This window comes from Chelonia mydas, chromosome 1, assembly GCF_015237465.2.
Source record: "Chelonia mydas isolate rCheMyd1 chromosome 1, rCheMyd1.pri.v2, whole genome shotgun sequence".
In the NCBI taxonomy this organism is placed as follows: domain Eukaryota; kingdom Metazoa; phylum Chordata; order Testudines; family Cheloniidae; genus Chelonia; species Chelonia mydas.
Window position 1 is genome coordinate 265,181,525 of NC_057849.1, and position 21,327 is coordinate 265,202,851.

At 44.6% G+C, this 21,327-nt stretch overlaps 1 protein-coding gene across 4 annotated transcripts in view; it reads right to left on the reverse strand.

The window, feature by feature from the left end:
* Positions 1-21,327, reverse strand: part of CFAP54 (cilia and flagella associated protein 54) — a 211,857-nt gene that overhangs the window by 147,062 nt on the left and 43,468 nt on the right. For 3 of the 4 annotated variants that reach the window (XM_043545723.1, XM_037884774.2, XM_043545718.1), the window contains exons 17-20: positions 12,959-13,087; positions 10,299-10,446; positions 7,233-7,310; positions 6,998-7,119 (exon numbers count right to left, since the gene is read on the reverse strand). In XM_043545723.1, coding sequence (XP_043401658.1) covers positions 6,998-7,119; positions 7,233-7,310; positions 10,299-10,446; positions 12,959-13,087 — 477 coding nt within the window. The remainder of the gene's footprint in view (positions 1-6,997; positions 7,120-7,232; positions 7,311-10,298; positions 10,447-12,958; positions 13,088-21,327) is intronic. The other variant, XM_043545720.1, reaches the window with a different exon arrangement.

Genomic DNA, 21,327 nt, shown 5'->3' on the forward strand with positions numbered 1-21,327 from the left:
CATTAGAAAATGGGTTTCCAGCAGGAATGCTCAGGCATGACCTGAGTCCAGGACTGCCCTGAGAAACTCTATCCTTGGAGCTGGTATCAGGGTTGACTTGCTCTCATTGAGAAGAAGGTCCTTGTTGCCTGTGCCTCTCACGTTCATTCACCACCGACACTACCAAGGAGCAGGGCTGTGGGTGGGTATACAAATACTTGTGCCACTTAGAAGGGACAAAGTACCTCCTTCCTACACCCTTAGTTGTGGGGGGAATGGAGCCTGGGGTCTGCCACAAGGCCTTCGAGTTGACCTGGATGGTCTTGATAAGTGGCAGGACCACCCTGGATGGACCTTCTGGGGCCAGTATGTCCACAGTCCTCTTGCTCTGCCACCTCCTCGGCCTGTAGACCCATATTGCGCGCCACCCTGCGCAGCATGTCCTGGTGGGCATCACTGTCTATGGGCGGTAGCCTGAAGTAGAAGTCCCCGGGACTGCCTCGTCTGGAGAGGATGACGGGGATGCAAACGGGGGAACAGGGTCATCCTGGACCTCCTGATCCGTTGGAGCCTCCTGCCCAGCCTCCTGTTCTGGGTCGATTATCCCTGGATCAGCTGTAGGAGCAGGGGCCAGCTCCAGGGGAGGCACTGAGGCCGGAGTCCCCTCAGTGACCCTGGGGGCAAGGCAGCTGGCCAAGGTTGCTGGCACCCCAGTCTCAGATACCACTGACCAGGAGCCCTTGGACAAGGTACCCTGGATCTAGTGATATGCCCAGGGGGTCCAAAAGGGCCACTGTGCCAGCCCCTGCCATTGCGCCGGCCATGGCATTGTGCCCACATTGGGGCGTCTGTGTGCCGACCGGTGCCAGCTCCAGTGCGAGTATCTGGACCCCACCTCCAAGTCCAAAGACGAGGACCGGGATCTTGATAGCCAGGGCGGTGCCAAGCAAAGCTAGGCTGGTGAGCGGTGCCACAAGGATGGGGAGCTGTGTTAAATGAAGGGCAGGGGTAGCTCTCTTTTATGGACACCCAGCCAGCCAGCCGCTATAAAATCCCTCTTAGTAGCTGTTCTCTAATTGATCTACCTGTAAAGAGTTAAAAGGTCTCACTGCTATGCATAGGTAAAAGGAAGTGAGTGGGCATCTAGCCAAAAGAGCCAACGGGAAGGCTAGAACTTTTAAAAATTGAAACAGGACTCCCTTTTTGTCTGTCTGTCTGTCTGTCTGTTGTTTTCGGGGAGAGGCAGACAGGGAGCAGTTATGCTGTGAGAAGCTTGGGCCAGGTATGAAAAATCCTCAGTATCATACCTAGAAACTACTCATTTGAAACCCCAGATACGTAAGTAGAGCAGGAAATGTCTAGGAAGATGCAATTAGGTTTATCCCTTTTATTTCTTTATGGCTTGCGGATTCCTCTGTGCTAACCCCAGGTGCTTTTGTTTTGCTTGTAACCTTTAAGCTGGACCTCAAGAAAGCTATTCTTGATGCTTAATCCTCGTAGTTGTTTTGTTGAAAATCTAGCAAAAGCCTAAGTTCCCAGATGTATTTTCTTTCGTTTTTTTTTATTAATAAAATTTACTTTTTTTAAGAACAGAATTGGAATTTTTGTGTCTTAAGAGGTTTGTGCACATGTTGTTTAATTAGCTGGTGGCAACAGCTGATTTCTTTTGTTTTTCTTTCTCAGCTCTTCCCCATGGAGGGGATGAAAGAGCTTGAGGGTACCCCACAGGAAGGAATTCTCAAGTGTGCCTTCCTGGGCTATCAAATGGGTTCTACACTTGGGTGGTGGCAGCATCTACCCATCCAAGGTAAGAGAAAAGGTGTAACCTTGGGAGTTTAATAAAAGCCTGGAGTGGCAAGTATTAATTTTTAGAGTCCTTGTGGGCCCCCACCTTCTGCACTCTAAGTGCCAGAGTGGGGAATCAGCCTTGACAGGAGCAGTGCCGAGATCCATAGTGGCGCCACGAAGACAACAGACACCACGACCTCAACCAGTGCTGTGATGATTGGTGCACAGAACGGGACCTCCACTGAGTCAGGGACCTGTGCCGAGATGAGGATCAGTGCCGGGATGGTAAGCAGTGCCGCAAGCCAGACCGGTGCTGTGAGTCAGACTGGTGCCGTGAGTCAGACTGGTGCCACAGGTCCAACCAGTGCCGCAAGTCCCAGTGTTGTCGTGAGATGGATAGGTGCCGGGACTCAAAGCGGTGCCTCCTTGTCGGTGTAGGAGAGCAGTGCCTTGGAGATGCAGGTGGACGCAATATTGCCAGCTTGCCTTGGGACGGTGCCGCCTTTGGTGGCGCTGGAGGCTTGTCGTGGAGGGCCGGAGACCACGGTGCCATTATGGCAATGAGGTCCCTCACAGCCTCGAAGGTGTTTGGGGTGGATGCAGAGCCCCACCTCTTCCACCACATGGCTTGGGGAGTCCAATGGCACAGGACTCAATGGGCAGCTTTGTGGGGCCAAAGTTGACGGTGCCAGCTCCAAAGCTTTCAGTGCCGGGTACTCCTCCCTGGGACGCGTCCCACTGGCCAACTGCTGTGGTGCCGGGGAATGGGACCAGTGGCCAGAGTCCTTCCATGGTGCTACTTCTGCCACGGATGCCGGAGCACACCGCACCGATGAACTCGGTGCCAGGTCTTGCTGCACCAAGGCAGATTGCGGTCTCAGAGCCGCCTCCATAACTACAACTAACACTAAAACTACAGCAAACTGAAAGGCTAGGAGAATAAGAGGAGAATTTGCTAAGCAAGCCACCACAGTTCCAACAACCATCACTGGCGGTAAGAAGAAACTGAGCAGGCGCCGGGCCAGCAGGGCATATATTGAGCACCATAGAGGCACCACTCCAGGGGGCTCCAAAGCTGACCCGACGGGTGCTGCTAGGGGAAAAACTTTCCGACGACTTTGCATATGGCGCTCACACACTTAACTGAAATCGACATGAGCAAGCACTTGAAGAAGAACATTTAGTTTGTTGCAACACGCAACCAGTGTTCAGTGCAGAAGAAGACTAAAGCTAGTTCCCAGAATAAAAGAAACACAGATTTTGCTGGTGAAACTTGTCCTCTGGGAGGAGGAATAGCCTGAATTCTTCACAGACTGAGGTCCCCTTGTGGTACCCTCTATCCCCATAGGAGGGAGGGCAAGAGGTTTCAGAAGTGAGATGAGTCCAAGGGTAGGCTAAGGAGAGTCTTACCCAAAATATTGGTTAAAATCGAGGGAATTCTATAACCCAGCGGCTCTCAAACTGTGAGTCAGGGCCCCAAAATGAGTCACGACCCTGTTTTAATGGAATCGCCAGAGCTGGCTTAGACTTGCTGGGGTGCAGGGCTGAAGCCCGAGCCCCACCACCCAGGGCCAGCATATATCTGCAGTGGCCTATCACACTATCTGGGAAGACCATTCACACCCAACCTCCGGTGGGGGAGGGAGGTGAGAAAGAGAGAAGAATCAGTCTCCCTTCCATCACCCCCACTCTCAGCACATGGCCCCATATAACAGGGTGGCTTGTCCCATGAGCCAGAGAGCCTGAGGCTAAAACAACCCTAATTGCAGGATAAGCCCAACCTGCAAGCGATCTGGTGTTTCCCCTATAAAAAGCAGCTGAAAGCTACAGTGAAGAGGCGAAGTTCAGGAAGTTTGTAAGGAGTGAGAAAGGCTCCTGCAGGGAAGATCCTAATACCAGAAAAGTGGAGTAGTAAGAACCAGGAGGCTGAACTCCCGCCAAATAAAGTCTGGGAGTGACTGTGACAGGACCAAGCTCTGGGAAGGAGGGCTGGGAATCCCTACTTAAGAGGAAAGAGACTTTGAATGGGGTTGGAGCTTGGATGGCCAATGTGTACCCAGAGGACTAAATACATTGGATCCCCTAGAAAGGTAGTAATTCAATTACCTTTGGACTGAGTGCAGGGAAACAGTGACCTCTGGCCAAAAGTGGGTGCTCAGGAAATAGCCAGCCCTGTTACACCCCAGGAGCCAGCCCACTTACCCACCCACCCACATGCACCAGCTTTCTCCTTCTGCTAGCTAGGAGGTTGCACGGGCAACCTTAATTCTTGCATTCCTAACTCTTGAGTACCCAACTTGCAAATCTAAATAACATTATTTTTACTTACCTTTTTGGTGTGTGATATATACACAGGAAGAGAAAAGAATATATAATAGTGTGGTATCAAATAAAGTCTTTACCAGCATTTGTTTGGGATGGCCACGTTACTCAAAAGTGGTGGAACTACAGGTCCTCACGGCCAAGTTGCTGGTAAATCTTCACAACACCGCACCCCATTCTGTATTCTGCCATATACCACATATTTTACAGAAAAAATAGTTTAAAATATTTCTAGAGTGTTTTAAAAATCTTATTAGGACCGCTTTTTTTATTCTTTTATCTGTAAAGCCAGGTGTTTTTGTTACCATGGTCCAACTGTCTGGGACTGAAAGGATGAGAAAAATAACTAACATTTTAGAAACGTCTAAAAATGACAGAAAACATATTTTCTACTATAGTTGCAAGTTTTAGAGTCCAATATCTTCCTGCTCCAGGGCTAGAAACAAGTACTGTATTTCACTGACAAAGAGAGGGTTTTAATGGAAAGGCCCTTGCAGTCAATGGAAAGATTCCCAATGACTTCAATGGGCTCTGGATCAGGCATGCAATGCACTCACCCCCATGAGTTGCACAATACCAAATCTTACACCTGTCATTGATCTGGGAGTGAACATGTCTCATCTTGAATCTCATCCAATGTAGTTTTAGGAGAAAATCCTACATGTGGGACATGAAGGATTTGGGGAGATCTGCAGAGCTGGCTCAGAGTTGCAGGATCTGTGCCTGGAGGGCTTGGCCTCCAACCAATCCATATATTTAGGGATGAAACAAATGCCCATTCCACAAGAGTCAAAAACACTTCTTTCCCTCTCCTTCTGTTCCTCCCTCCCTGCCACCTCATGGAATGCTTCAGCGTTTTCATATTGACTTCAGGTTCCTCAGATCCCTTCCTTTTGTGTGTTTTTGCAAGAAGAAATAATCCAGTCCTCAGTTACATGGTGTCATAAATATAAAGGGAAGGGTAAACCCCTTTGAAATCTCTCCTCTCACCTGTAAAGGTTTAAGAAGCTAAAGGTAACCTCGCCGGCACCTGACCAAAATGACCAATGAGGAGACAAGGTACTTTCAAAAGCTGGGAGGAGGGAGAGAAACAAAGGGTCTCAGTCTGAATATATTCTGTCTTTGCCGGGGATAGACCAGGAATGGAGTCTTAGAACTTTTAGTAAGTAAACTAGCTAGGTATGTGTTAGATTATGATTTCTTTAAATGGCTGAGAAAAGAACTGTGCTGAATAGAATAACTATTTCTGTCTGTGTATCTTTTTTGTAACTTAAGGTTTTGCCTAGAGGGGTTCTCTGTGTTTTGAATCTAATTACCCTGTAAGGTATCTACCATCCTGATTTTACAGGGGGGATTTCTTTATTTCTATTTACTTCTATTTTTATTAAAAGTCTTCTTGTAAGAAAACTGAATGTTTTTTCACTGTTCTCAGATCCAAGGGTTTGGGTCTGTGGTCACCTATGCAAATTGGTGAGGCTTTTTATCCAACATTTCTCAGGAAAGGGGAGGTGCAAGTGTTGGGAGGATTGTTCATTGTTCTGAGAATCCAAGGGTCTGGGTCTGTAGTCACCTAGGCAAATTGGTGAGGCTTTTTACCAAACCTTGTCCAGGAAGTGGGGTGCAAGGTTTTGGGAAGTATTTTGGGGGAAAGACGTGTCCAAACAGCTCTTCCCCAGTAACCAGTATTAGTTTGGTGGTGGTAGCGGCCAATCCAAGGACAAAGGGTGGAATATTTTGTACCTTGGGGAAGTTTTGACGTAAGCTGGTAAAGATAAGCTTAGGAGGTTTTTCATGCAGGTCCCCACATCTGTACCCTAGAGTTCAGAGTGGGGGAGGAACCTTGACACATGGAATGTGAAAAACTGATATTTTAAAAAGTAAAGGAGGACTTGTGGCACCTTAGAGACTAACCAATTTATTTGAGCATAAGCTTTCGTGAGCTACAGCTCGCTTCATCGGATGCGTTCAGTGGAAAATACAGTGGGGAGATTTATATACACAGAGAACATGAAACAATGGGTGTTACCATACACACTGTAATGAGAGTGATCAGGTAAGGTGAGCTATTACCAGCAGGAGAGTGGCGGGGGGGGGACCTTTTTGTAGTGATAATCAAGGTGGGCCATTTCCAGCAGTTGACAAGAACGTCTGAGGAACAGTGGAGGGGGTGGGAAGGGGGGAGAAAAAACATGGGGAAATAGTTTTACTTTGTATAATGACCCATCCACTCCCAGTCTTTATTCAAGCCTAAGTTAATTGTATCCAGTTTGCAAATTAATTCCAATTCAGCTGTCTCTCGTTGGAGTCTGTTTTTGAGGTTTTTTTGTTGAAGAATTGCCACTTTTAGGTCTGTAATCGAGTAACCAAAGACATTGAAGTGTTCTCTGACTGGTTTTTGAATATTATAATTCTTGACGTCTGATTTGTGTCCATTTATTCTTTTACGTAGAGACTGTCCACTTTGGCCAATGTACATGGCACACGATGGCATATATCACATTGGTAGATGTGCAGGTGAACGAGCCTCTGATAGTGTGGCTGATGTCATTAGGCCCTATGATGGTGTCCCCTGAATAGCTATGTGGACACAGTTGGCAACGGCCTTTGTTGCAAGGATAGGTTCCTGGGTTAGTGGTTCTGGTGTGTGGTTGCTGGTGAGTATTTGCTTCAGGTTGGGGGGTGTCTGTAAGCAAGGACTGGCCTGTCTCCCACGATCTGTGAGAGTGATGGGTCGTCCTTCAGGATAGGCTGTGGATCCTTGATGATGCTCAAATAAATCTGTTAGTCTCTAAGGTGCCACAAGTCCTCCTTTTCTTTTTGTGGATACAGACTAACATGGCTGCTACTCTGAAACCTGATATTTTAAAGGGTACTTCAGAAATTTCACAATAAAGATAATTTATATTACCTCGAGGAGGTGCTTTTGGGAAGAACTGGTTGATCCTTTAGGGAACATCAATGCAGCCTTCTGCATCAGGAAGATAGCTTTGGATAACTTATTCTTTTTGATTTTATTCATTATATCTGATTCTGTAAAACAAATATATTGTTAAACAAGTGATATAATAAGGATTCTTAATTTTTTACACATTTTATAGCACTAATACACTAAACTTTTTAATCAATACATCAGTATGCATTACCTGTGAAGAGACGAAGGCAATTTACATCTTTCCCAGGAGACTTAGCAGACTTGAGATTTTTGCCATCCATTTGAACACCTATATGGATAGAAAACACTTCATCATCTTGCTCATTATGATGGTCCTATTGAAGAGTACTGTCAGAGGGTTTATAGGTAGTTCTGTATCTGAATTCTTACTCTGATAATATATGCTCCTCTCTGTTCTTTTGTTTGGATCATCGGCATTTCTTAGAGTGAGCTGACAAGCAAAAATATTCCATCCCCTTATCCCGACCATCCTTAGGAGCACTGCTAGCTCATGGGGAAAGAGCAATCTTGTGTTATCTAGTGCAGCGGTTCCCAAACTTGTTCTGCCACTTGTGCAGGGAAAGCCCCTGCAGGGCCGGGCCGGTTTGTTTACCTGACGCGTCCACAGATTCGGCCAATCGCAGCTCCCACTGGCCATGGTTCACTGCTCCAGGCCAATGTGAGCTGCTGGAAACGGCGGCCAGTATGTCCCTCGGCCCACACCACTTCCAGCAGCTCCCGTTGGCCTGGAGCAGCAAACCGCGGCCACTGGGAGCCACAATTGGCCGAACCTGCCAACGTGGCAGGTAAACAAACAAGCCTGGCACAAGCAGCGGAACAAGTTTGGGAACCACTGATCTAGTGTGACAAAGTCAGTCCTGAAAGATATAAGGGCATGGTCAGGGCCCTCCGTCGGATTATGGGGCCCTTCGCAGTATTATTAAACTGGTGCCCCAGCCAGCACTGCTGACCCCAGTGTGTCGAGGGGGCACAGCCATCACTTCTGCCCACGGACCGCCAGAACCTCCCCATTGCTGACATACACCGAGCTTCATGTGTGACAGTGGCTCAAGGCAGGCTTTGCGCTGACACATAGGGGTTGCATCTTGCCAGAGCCCACAGCCCTCCTGCAGCCCCTAGCCACTCCTGGCTCACCACGAGCTTTTTGACAGGAAGTACCAAGAAGTAATAACAACAACAATACGTGTGTGTCTGTGTGTATGAGAGGCAGTGTGTGTGAGAAAGCCAGAGGGAGAGCCAGTGAGTGTGTGAGAGAGAGAGAGAGAGAGAGAGTCAGTGTGTGTATTGGGGAGTGTGAGACTGTATGCGTGTGTGACAATCTGTATTGGGGGACTGTGACTCGTGAGAGCCTGTGTGTGTGTGTGTGTGTGTGTGTGTGTGTGTGTGTGTGTGTGTGTTAGGGAAGTGTGAGAGACTCAGACTAATTAAAGAAACCTGAGGGCAATTAAGGGCTGCTAGTGACCTTTAAAAACCCTTCTTCTGGTGAAAGATCGGAGCCAGTGTAGTACAATAACAGCCTGGAGAGGGGAAAAGGGAAAATATTTCTGTTTGTGTTGAGAGTTAGGGTTTTTTCTCATTTTGCTTAAGAGAACTTCTTTGGCCTAGCCTGCGGCCAACCATGTAAATAAGGAAAAATAAACCACAGTGAAGAGTCAGACTGATTTACTCCAGGCCCCTACGCTGTCCAAGGGAAAAAGAGGCTGACAAGGTGAAAGAGGTACCCTGCCACACCAGGATTTCATGGGAAATCCTGAAGTACAAGATTTATAATGGCTTTTAAATATTCAAAAATGGACCAAGCAGAGTGGTTCTTTGGGGCCTTCCATACCAGACTGGGAGAGCAGGTTTCTTGCTAACATCGAGTAGATAAGGGTAAATTGGTAGCACAGAAATTGAGACTACAAATATTATAAAATAAATTATTCAAATCTACTTTTCTAGAGAGAGTGTATAGTACAGATGATCCATCTACAGAGCTTCCTCCTTCCTTTATTTTAATGACATTACAGCAATTTGCAATACAATTGAAATCATGTAACTCACTGTCTAGGAGCCAAATACTGGAGTCCATATTAAGATTTAATTCCCACTGATGTAACCGAGCACAGATTAAAGATTGCAGGATATTGTTTGATAAACAGATGTTAATCTCAACATGTTATTTCTGATTGTGTGTGAAATATAAACTGCCCCAAATTTGCTGCTGTCAAGGTTCCTCCCCCACTCTGAACTCTAGGGTACAGATGTGGGGACCTGCATGAAAAACCTCCTAAGCTTATCTTTACCAGCTTAGGTCAAAACTTCCCCAAGGTACAAAATATTCCACCCTTTTGTCCTTGGATTGGCCGCTACCACCACCAAACAAATACTGGTTACTGGGGAAGAGCTGTTTGGACACGTCTTTCCCCCCAAAATACTTCCCAAAACCTTGTACCCCACTTCCTGGACAAGGTTTGGTAAAAAGCCTCACCAATTTGCCTAGGTGACTACAGACCCAGACCCTTGGATCTTAAGAACGATGAACAATCCTCCCAACACTTGCACCCCCCCCTTTCCAGGGAAATGTTGGATAAAAAGCCTCACCAATTTGCATAGGTGACCACAGACCCAAACCCTTGGATCTGAGAACAATGAAAAAGCATTCAGTTTTCTTACAAAAAGACTTTTAATAGAAATAGAAGTAAATAGAAATAAAAAAAAAGATCCCCCCTGTAAAGTCAGGATAGTAGATACCTTACAGGGTAATTAGATTCAAAACATAGAGAATCCCTCTAGGCAAAAAACCTTAAGTTACAAAAAAGATACACAGACAGAAATAGTTATTCTATTCAGCACAATTCTTTTCTCAGCCATTTAAAGAAATCATAATCTAACGCATACTAGCATAGCTAGATTACTTACTAAAAGTTCTAAGGCTTCATTCCTGGTCTATCCCCGGCAAAGACAAAATATAGACAGACACACATACCCTTTGTTTCTCTCCCTCCTCCCAGCTTTTGAAAGTATCTTGTCTCCTCATTGGTCATTTTGGTCAGGTGCCAGCGAGGTTACCTTTAGCTTCTTAACCCTTTACAGGTGAGAGGAGATTTCCTCTGGCCAGGAGGGATTTTAAAGGGGTTTACCCTTCCCTTTCTATTTATGACAGCTGCATTTTACAAGCATTGATAAACTTTTATGACTTAAATAACATTACAAAAATATACTAACACACGCATTAATCCAACTGTCAAAGTCATTTAGCTTTATTAAACCTTACCTTGTTTCATGTTAAGAAGTTTCACAGCGACTCTGTGTTGAGCCTGAATAAGCTCCAAGTGTAAATCCATCACAAAATTGTTTTTTGGGACTGGCTTATCATTACCATATGCTGAAGAAGCATTCATATTTTGGCCATTTGAATTCTTCTGATAAAAAGAAATTAATTAAGCAAATACTGATTTAAAGTAAGCCATTTTAATATATTTATTTTGAGATTACTAATAAGAAAATTACTAATTTAGTATGTTGAGGAAGTTTCAGCAATTTGCCATAACTATGTAGATCACAAATATTCAGAAATTCATTCTCTTTACAATAGTCAAAAGCAAACTCAATAATAAAGTATAATACACAGACACAGGTAAGAAACATAACACGGATTTCTGAATCTTACAATCAGAAGTCACAAAACTACACTCAAATGAACTATCTACATCAAAAATGAAATAGTTCTATCCATGGTCAACTACTCTACAATAGGTTATGGAAATAATAGATGCTGTTCACATCAGGGGAAATGATCGTTTTCAACACGCCTTTTACGTAGGATGAGTGGAGACAATGTGTTTTACAAAGTGTATGAGCCAAATACGCTGGGAGGAAAAATTTAATCAGAAAAACATGAATGATCATTTGGAATCATTTAAGAACTTTCTAGATGCCCAGAAATATATACATATATTTATAGCTGCCTTCACTTCTACTCTAAACCAGGTCAGTTTAACCAGCATTGAATTCTTCCTGAATTGTGGCATTATATATATATAGTGGCATATATATATAAAAATGGAGGAAGGGGGAAGTTGATAGTAATGAATACAAATCAGAAGCTAAGAACTGCGGAAAATTGTTAAGGGAAACAAAGAGACATAAGGAGAAATTTGTGGCCAGCAGAGTTAAGGACAACAGGAATTTTTAAAAATATATTAGGAATTAAAAGAATCCTAACAATTGTATTGATCCATTACTAGATGGAAACAGTACAATTATCAACAATAATGCAGAAAAGGCGGAGTATTCACTACATATTTCTGTTCTGAATTTGGGGAAAAACAGATTATATAGTTTCTACATATGGTGATGATAACACTCTTTCTATTCCACTAGTATCTTTGGAGGATGTTAAACAGAAGCTTCTAAAGTCAGACATTTTTAAATCAGCAGGTCCAAATAACTTGTATCCAAGAGACTTAAAAGAGCTGGCTGAGGAGCTCACTGGACCATTAACGCTGATTTTCAATAAGCCTTGGAGTACTGGGAAGGTTCCAGAAGAATGGAAGAAAACTAATGTTGTGCCAATTTTTAGAAAGGGTAAATGGGATGCCCTGGGTAATTATAGGTCTGTCAGCCTGACACACTACATCTTGAATATTGTGTCCAGTTCTGGTGTCCACAGTTCAAAAAGGATGTTGATAAATTGGAGAGGGTTCAGAAAAGAGCCACGAGAATGATTAAAGGATTAGAAAATGTGTCTTACAGTGATGGGCTCAAGGAGCTCAATCTATTTAGCTTAACAAAGAGAAGGTTAAGGGGTGACCTGATTATAGTCTATAAGTATCTACAGGGGAACAAATATTTAATAATGGGCTCTTCTATCTAGCAGAAAAAGGTATAACATGATCCAATGGCTGGAAGTTAAAGACACATTAAGACTGGAAATAAGGTGTAAATTTTTAAGTGAGGGTAATTAACCACTGGAACATTTACAAAGGGTCATGATAGATTCTCCAGCACTGACAAATTTTAAATCAAGATGTGATGTTCTTCTAAAAGATCTGCTCTAGGAATTATTTTGGGGAAGTTCTATGGTCTGTCTTATATAGGAGATCAGATCCTCTAAAGCAATGGTTCTCAGAGCCGGTCCGCCACTTGTTCAGGGAAAGTCCCTGGCGCGCCGGACCGGTTTGTTTATCTGCCGCGTCCGCAGGTTCAGCCAATCACGGCTCCCACAGGCCGCGGTTCGCCGCTCCAGGCCAATGGGGGCTGCGGGAAGCAGCACGGGCCAAGAGAGGATCCCAATTGGCCAGTGGGAGCCGCGATCGGCCGAACCTGCAGATGCGGCAGGGAAACAAACCGGTCCAGCGCGCCAGGGGCTTTCCCTGAACAAGCGGCGGACCGGCTTTGAGAACCACTGCTCTAAAGCACTTGCAACACCTCCCAGCTTGGTATCGTCCACAAAATTTATAAGTGTACTCTGTATGCCATTATCTAAATAATTGATGAAGATATTGAACAGAACCAGACCCAGGACTGATCCCTGTGGGACCCCACTCATTATGCCCTTCCAGCATGACTCTGAACCACTGATAACTACTCTCTGGAGACGGTTTTCCAACCAGTTTTGCACCTACCTTATAGTAGCTCCATCTAGGTTGCATTTCCCTAGTTTGTTTATGAGAAGGTCATGCGAGACAGTATCAAAAGCTTTACTAAAGTCAAGATATACCATGTCTACCACTTCCCCCCATCCACAAGGCTTGTTACCCTGTCAAAGAAAGCTATCAGGTTGCTTTGACACTATTTGTTTTTGACAAATCCATGCTGACTGTTACTTATCACCTTATTGTCTTCTAGATGTTTGCAAATTGATTGCTTAATTATTTGCTCCATTATCTTTCCGGGTTCAAAAGTTAAGCTGACTGGTCTGTAATACTTTACCTTTGTACAATAGGTGTCAAGTACTGATTTTCCATCTGGTAAAATGGTCATTAAGCGAGACATGTTCATTCCATTAATTGCTTTTTCAAGATTTTCATAAGCAAAATGTAACTGTTCTGCAGGGCTTTTCTGAAATAAATTCACATACAAATAAACTGAGAGTAGCGCTAACAGCTACATTATATACTATGGAAAACAAAGTGCAATCATTTTTTGTTGTTGCTATTAAGGTCCAATCATATTCTCTTTAGACAGACAATATTCCCATTGGTTTCACATGCTAATTTTGAAATTTTAAAGTTCAGCCATTTATCAGTTAGTGGTAAATATATATATTCTCATTCACATATAACTAAAAACACACACGGACAGATTCTCCTCAAACTTTCTAAAACAACATTCAAATCCACAAAGGCAAATTTCTCAGAATATGTTTACAATGGAGGTAAAATCTCAGCCATAAATTTAGTATTCCCTAGCAGCAGTTTTACAATATTGTATTAAAAAACTGTAAAAAAAAATATTAAGGTTTCAGAAGCAAGCATTCTAAAGTTAGGATATTCCAGTGTGAAGGATGCTCCCTGTGCATGTGCACTAAGATACAGGGCCAGATTTAGAAATATATTTAGGCATTTATTGGGCTTTTCAAAAACACCTATGTGCCTAAAGTAATCGATTTCAATGAGTGTTAGGCACCTAGGTGCTTTTCAAAATGCCTACTACATGCCTAAATACCTTTTAAAATCTGGTCCATGGCCCTTAAATTACCTAATGACATATTATATCTCAAATAATACAATATAATACCGTATAGCTTTTTGTCCTATAGGGCTTAGTGATGGAACTTGAATGGTCTCTTGATATAGAGTTTTTTAACGTGAAATTTCGTAGATTTCTTTAAAAGAAAAAATGCCATAATCTGGAAGTATTTGCCTGGACAGCACTGCAATGCGCTGAAAGGTAAGGGCTTCAGTGAAGTTATGTTTCATTCACACACAACTTGCAAGACTACAGTCGCCTTTGAGGGTCTCACTGAATGAAGCAAGAGCTCCATACTGGACATCTTTTATACAATATAAATATATTAAATTTGGTAGATCCCAAAAGAATCAAATTACTAATCCTCTCCAAAATCTTAAAGCTGGTCCCGTGCATTGCGATCACACCTGTGGGTGTCAGTTTTCCCTTCCCCCTCCTTTCTTCCCCCGTTCTGCCTCCCTGCTACTATGCATAGACTTGGATTAGCTGGGGGCAGCGCCACTTCAAAACAAGAATACAGAATTAACTACAGACCACCTGTGTGAGTTTGAGCCAATGAGCGGATGGGGGGCAGGACAGGGAACAGGTATGGGAAGGTTCGAGGAGAAAACAAAAGAAAAGGCAGAGGAGAAGCAGTGGCACTGAGCTGGGGCAGAGACTGAGACAGGATGCAGAACTGGAATCAAGAGCTGCTTGGAGGAGAACGAGCTGCTTGCAAAACGGGACTCTTACAGATGCACAACCTGGAGCTAACAGGACGGCTGCAATCATGTCGCAAGACCCACCAGTTTGAGCTCACAATGCAGGTGCCAGTATCAGGAGCTAACTCTGTCCCCCTAGAAGGGAAGGTTGGTGTTTGTGCAGAGACACATGGCTGGAACCCAGGACTCCTACCCAAATCCGGGGAACCCCTACCTTACAAGTGCATCATGAATAGGATTTGGGAAGTTTAAGAAGGGACAATGTTGGGAAGCCGGCTACATCATGAGGAGGTGCTCCCAACGGAGGGTGCTCTAAACAGGGGACCCTCAGGGTGCGGGATCAAACTCTGCAGGGACAATCACTAGGCCCAACACCCAACTGGGAACAATCCAGATTCATCAGCAAGTGTCTGATCGTTCCCATCAACTTCAATGGTGTGTGGATGGATGCCCTGCTGGACACGAGTTCTCAGGCGAGTTCTATGGCACTAGCAGCCATAAGACTTATCTACCCCTCCCAACAACTGGGTTTGGTTAGTTGCTGAGTTACTCAACATTCCTTAGTTAGTTACTCAACATTCCTTATGTGGGGTACATGCTTGTTGATGTACAAGGCTAGGCTTCGAGACACTTTGCCAACTGGGGATCACTGTAAGTGAAACTGATAACCACACCCTGCCCCCTGTTGTTCTACACATGAACCTGCTCCAGCACTGCTATAATGAACTTCTAAAGGCACTGCAGGGTCATTAATCCTGGATACCCCACAGGGAAAAGAGTGTGGTAGAACACCAATAGAGAAATACAGAAGTAGCAGCGCTTCCCCAACATGCATGGAAAGGCTAAGATCTGGGACACTTGCCCTCTGAGAATAGGGCCAGATACCAAGACCGTTCTCCTGTGTAAGACAAAGACTGACATAGAGGCAAAGATTATACCACCCCAGTGGAGCCCTACCCCGGCACCAGTGCAAACCTGATCATGGTGGCCTGTAGCTTGGCCACTGTCAAGAAATGGGTGCTGTCAGGAGAGTCCTGAACCAAGCCCATCAGCCTATAAGATTGTACCACAGTCAGGTCATTGCACAGGTCCTCTGCCTTCACTGGGCAGATGTAGCAATTCCCAAAGCGAGACCAGAGGCTGGGAGTGCACCTATTGCCTTGTAGAGTAGCATTAGCGAAGGTTCAGGAGGCCTGGCTCCAGGAGATAGATATGGGCAATGTGGAGATTACCACAGAACAGAGAAAGCATCTGACTTGGAAACATTCTGCCACCTTCTCCAAGAACTCGGCCAACTTTGAGTGTGTGACTCTGTGATGGGCTGTCCACCCTACACAAAGCCTGAAGGGGTTTAGGTGGCTAGATGGGCCAATTAACTCCATAGACTGCACCTGGAAGAGGAGCCAGGGAGCAAGGACTAATTAGAGATAAAATTCAGCTGGATAGAAACATGAGGGGCCTGTATAAAGCCCAGTAGCTGGGACTAGAAGGGAGCTGCAGAGAGAAGGAGGCTGCAGTCATACTCAGGGTGAGAGAAGGAAAGGTAGGAGGTAGTCCAGGTATACAGCAGTAAGGTTCAAGGCCATGCAGATCTTGACTGCTCGTTGTAGGGTCTCTGGGCTAGAACCCAGTGTAGAGGGTGGGCCTGGGTTCTCCTACCAGCCACTGGGCAGTGGTGCCATTAAGGGGCAGTGAGAGGAAAGACTGCCTGGAACAGTGGGTCCCAAGAAACTTTGATACCCTGGAAGTGGAGGACTACATTGACCTGGCTGGAGGGCCAAGCCAAGAAGCAGAAGTAGTCAAGTATGAAGACAGTGAGACTGAGAGTGAGACAGAGTGAGCAACTTCAGGAGGGATGTTGGCCTGGCAGAGCTAATGCCCAAATATGACCAGAAGGAGGCGCTCCACAGTGAGTAGAGCACCCTGTGACAGACTCCTATCCAGCATCCGATTGCCACCAACCACTCCCTGATCTGAGAGAGGTTCCAGATGGTCACACGTGCCTTATATCAACCATTAAAAGAGATGCTCAATGAAATGAAGGAAGCAAGTATTATCAGAGAAAGCTACAGTCCATGGGCCGCCCCCATTGTCCTGGTAAAGAAAAAAAAAAAAAAAGAGGGAAACTCCACTTCTGCGTGGACTATTGGAAACTCAATGAAGTTATGTATAAAGACCACTCCCCTACACAGAGGAAGCATTGACTGCCCTTAAATACGCCTCCCTATTCTCCACCAAAGAGCTAGCTTGTGGGTATTGACAGGTACCAATGACATCAAAGGACCAGGAAAAAATGGCCTTCATTACCCCGATAGGACTCTATGAATTCATGCACAGGCCATTTAGCCTCTGCAATGCTCCAGGAACATTCCAGCAGCTGGTGGAGCATTGCCCAGGTAGTGAGGAAAAAAGGGTTATTTACCTGCTGTTGTGCACATATGTATTCCGCTGCTGATGGTGTTTGTGTACCTAGGGCACTCAAGTCAGAGACTTTTGCCAGCAGTAACACTAAGTGACACATGCACCCCATCTCTCCTCATGCTCTAAGGCAAGGGCAGAAAAAGGGTGTGGCTGCCACCTCCCTCTCTTTTCCTTTACACCACTGTATGTCATGTCCAAGGTAGCGGGAAAGATGAAAGGACTGTGGAATGTACAGGTGCACTACACACCTCGAAGAACAACAGTTACTGTACGAATAAGTAATTATTTTTTCTCCTTTAAGTCATTGTGCACCTATACATTCCACTACAGGTGACTCCATCAGCCCCTTTGAGGTAGAGGGCCTTCAGATCATCTGAACAGAGATTGTAAAGCCAATTTGCCAAAATTGGCATCGTTACAAGAGGTTTGAGTGATGGCATCATGAGCTAAAAAAGTATGTACAGATGACCATGTTGCTCCCTTACAGATATCAGCTGTGGGAACATTGCTCAGAAAGGCTGATGAAGTTGACTGAGCCCTGGTGGAGTGAACCATTATGCTCAGTGGAGGAGAAACTTGAGCAAGATTGTAGCAGAGCTTAATGCAATCAGAAATCCAATGTGAGATTCACTGAGTTGACACTACATAGAGCCTGGAAGAAGTGCTGAAGGATATAGTGCAGTCAGCTAAGATACCAAATCTCCATGAACATCCAAGGTATGAAGTGTTTCTTCAGCTTCAAAAGAATTGGGTTTCAGAGAAAAAAAAAAACCACTGGCAAATTAACAGTTTGAGTCATTTGGAAGTCTGGCACTATTTTAGGCATAAACTTAAGGGGTAGCCTAAGGGAAATCTTGTCTTTGTCAAAAACTATGAAAAGAGGATCACCTAAGAGAGCATGAAGTTCTGAAACCCCCATAGCAGAATTGATTGCCACCTGAAAAGCTGTTTTCATAAACAACAATAGTGAGGTTGTAGCGATAGGCTTGAAAGGGGGGTGGTTCCTATCAGTTTGGTGAGGATTACACTGAGATTTCATACAGGTACAGGATCAGACACAGGATGGTAATCATTGAGTTGACCTTTCAAGAATTGGGAAATGAGAGCGTGAGAGAAAATGGAAAACCCATCTACTTGCAGATGTAACACAAAAATGGAAGCCAAGTGACCTCTCACAAAACAAACTGAAAGGCCTGGTGCTTTCAGGTGCCAACATACAGTCTAGCACATACATAACTTCCATGTGATAAGGCGATAAATGTTGAGATCATGTCCAAATTGAAAATCTCTTCCACTTTGCTGCATACAGGGCTCTAGTGTATTCTTTTCTGCTTCTCATCAAGATGGTCTGAACCACTTGGGAGCACAATTGCTCCTGAGAATTCAACCAGAGATCATCCATGCATAAAATGGAGAGATTGGAGGTTAGAATGTAGAGACTTGCCTTGGTTCTGGGACAGAAGATCCTCAACTAATGATAAAATTATTGGCAACTGGACAGAAAGCTGATATAGGGCCAGGAACCAATGTTGTCTTAGCCACACCCATCCAATAAGAATCAATGTTCTTCTGTTTCTTTTCAGCTTCCTGAGTACCCTCAGAATGAGAGGAACTGGAGGGAATGCATGTAGGAGATGACTGGATCATGGAAGAAGAAAGGCATCCATGATGGAACTCAGACTGTGGCATGCCTTGAGCAAAATCTCGTGCACTTGTTGTTCAGGTTGGTCGCAAACCAGTCTATTGCTGGATTCTCTGAGTGGTGGGAGTTCTGAAGGAGAATGTCCTTCCTGATTGACCACTCATGTTGATGTACAAAAACCCTGCTGAGGGAATCTGCAAGTGTGTTTCTCACTCCTGGAAGGTGAAAAGCCTTCAGGGAAACATGATGAATGAACAAATTCCACATGAGGGTTGCCTCCTGGCACAGTTGACTTGATCTTGCACCTCTCTGCTTGTTAAGATAAAACATGGTGGAGGTGTTGACTGTAGGAATTTGTATCACATAGTCCTCGATGGTAGACATAAACAACTTGCTGGCCTGAAGAACAGCTCAGACCTCTAGCACATTCATATGGAGCGACACTTCCTGGCTCGATCAAAGAGTTTGTTTCTGGAGTTGACCAAAATGGGCTCCCCAAACTTTGGTATATGCATCTGTTATCAGAGTTATATTCAGTTTTGGGGACAAAAACGGAACTCTTTAGCACACATAATGAGGATCCAGCCACAAAATCAAGAGACTGAAGCATTCGTGCAGAAACACAAATCCACAAGTCCAAAGGGTGGTTGGACAGACAACATAGCTAATAGATCCAGACCTATAGACAGTGGAGTTGAAGTTTGTCATGCAGAGTTATGTATGGGGCTATGTAACCCAAGAGCTGAAAGCTGAAAGCTGTCTTAAGGCTGGACTTGAGGCTTCCAGAAAGGAAAGCTATAGATTGATACCTTCCCTTTAGAAGGTAAGTTATGGCAGTCATAGAATCATAGAATATCAGGGTTGGAAGGGACCTCAAGAGGTCATCTAGTCCAACCTCCTGCTCAAAGCAGGACCAATCCCCAATTTTTGCCTCATCCCTAAATGGACCCCTCAAGGATTGAACTCACAACTCTGGGTTTAGCAGGCCAATGCTCAAACCATTGAGCTATCCCTCCCCCCAAGTCCTGGCAATGAGGTCTGCTCCGATTAAGATTATGCACTGTGTTGGTTGTAATTGCGATTTGCCCAAATTTAGTTTCAGGCTCAGATGGGAGAACAGTTGTCTTATGACTAGGACGCTGTTTTGCACCTAGTCACTTGATGCTCCACAAACTAGCCAATCACCCAAGTAAGGAAATATTTGAATGGCCAAACAGCAGTGGTGGGCTATCATTATTGCCATGCAATTGGTGAAGACTCTTGAGGCTGATGACAGTCTGAAGGGAAGCATTGTGTACCGGTAACAGTTGGTGCTGTTATGAATTGAAGGTACTTCCTGTGCCAAGGATGTATCACCATGTGGAAGTATGCATCCTGTAAACAAAGGGCAGCATACCAATTTCCCATCTCTAGGGAAGGGATAATAGAAACATGGGTGAAAATCCTGAACTTAATTTTCTTGATGAAATAGTTCAGCATTCTTAGATCTAGAATAGGGAAGAGGCCACCAGATTTTTGGGGGACCAGGAAATACTGGGAACAGAAGCCTTTTCCTCCGTGTTGGTAAGGAACTTCTGCCTTCCTCCCAATTCTAGAAGAGACCATAGTTCTTGAAGTAATACAGACTCTGAGAAAGGTCCCTGAAAGGGATGGGGAAGGCTGATTGGAAAAAGAGAGACAGGTAAATTGGATAACATATCCCTCCTTTGCTCTGTTGAGCACTCACATGTCTGACGTGATGCTTTCCCAAGCACAGTGAAAAAAGGACAGACATGATCCAAAGAGAGGAGATATAGTTGGTGTGCTGTCCGACCAAGAAGTCAAAATGATTGCTTGGAAGTTGCAGCTGTTTGGTGAGAAAGCCCCCTTCACCCACCCACCCACACCCCGCCCAATGGAGAAGGCTGGCTTTCATTTAGACCTCTGTTGGAATGAGGTTCTGGAGTAAGATTGCAGCCTAAACTGACTCCTCTTTGTAACCAGAATATAAGGTCCTAATGAATGAAGTGTTGCATGAGTCCTTTAGTGTGTGCATAGCATCATCTGGTTAGCAGAAAACAGTGTAGAATCCTCAACAGATAAGTCCTCTATTGCGTTCTGCAGCTACGTTAGAATATCAGAAGCCTATAGCCACAAATAACGCTGCACGTAGAGTGCAGTGGCTACAGAATGTGAGGCCATATCACTGGTGTTTACTTGCTGCCTGAAGGGATGTATGAACCCTAAGATGTCCCTCAGAAACCAAAGCTAAAAGCTATTCTTTATGTTACTCTGTCAACTTGTCAGCAAATTTAGAAATTGCAGAGAAATTAATAAAATTATATTTTTACAAGAGTCTGATAATGAGAAATTCTCATTGGAAGAGTGATGGTGGAATAAATTCTTTCTGTCATATAAATCCTGCTTCATAAATTCCTTATCCTTGGGAGTGGCCTTAGGGTGGGACTGATGGGACCTCTCAGTAGCAGCTGTGATCACCCAAAAGTATCAGGACTTGGATGGGTAAAGAGCAGGTCAAAAACTTGTTGACAGACTTGGTATCATCCATCCACTCACTTGGTCTACCTGGACTACAAACTGTATACAGATGCCAGAAACTAGGGGCTATACTCTCCCAGGACCAGGAGAGGTGGGAGAGGGTGATAACATATGCCAGCCAGGCATTAAAACAACCAGATTGGAACAATAAAATTACAGCTCCTTCAAACGAGAATTCCTGGCTCTGGTCTGGGCAATCACCAAAAAGTTTAAGGGCTACCTGGCAGCAACCTGCTTCACTACATACATGGATAACAATCCCCTGGAGCACATCGGCTCTGCCAAGTTGGGAGCACTAGAACAATGCT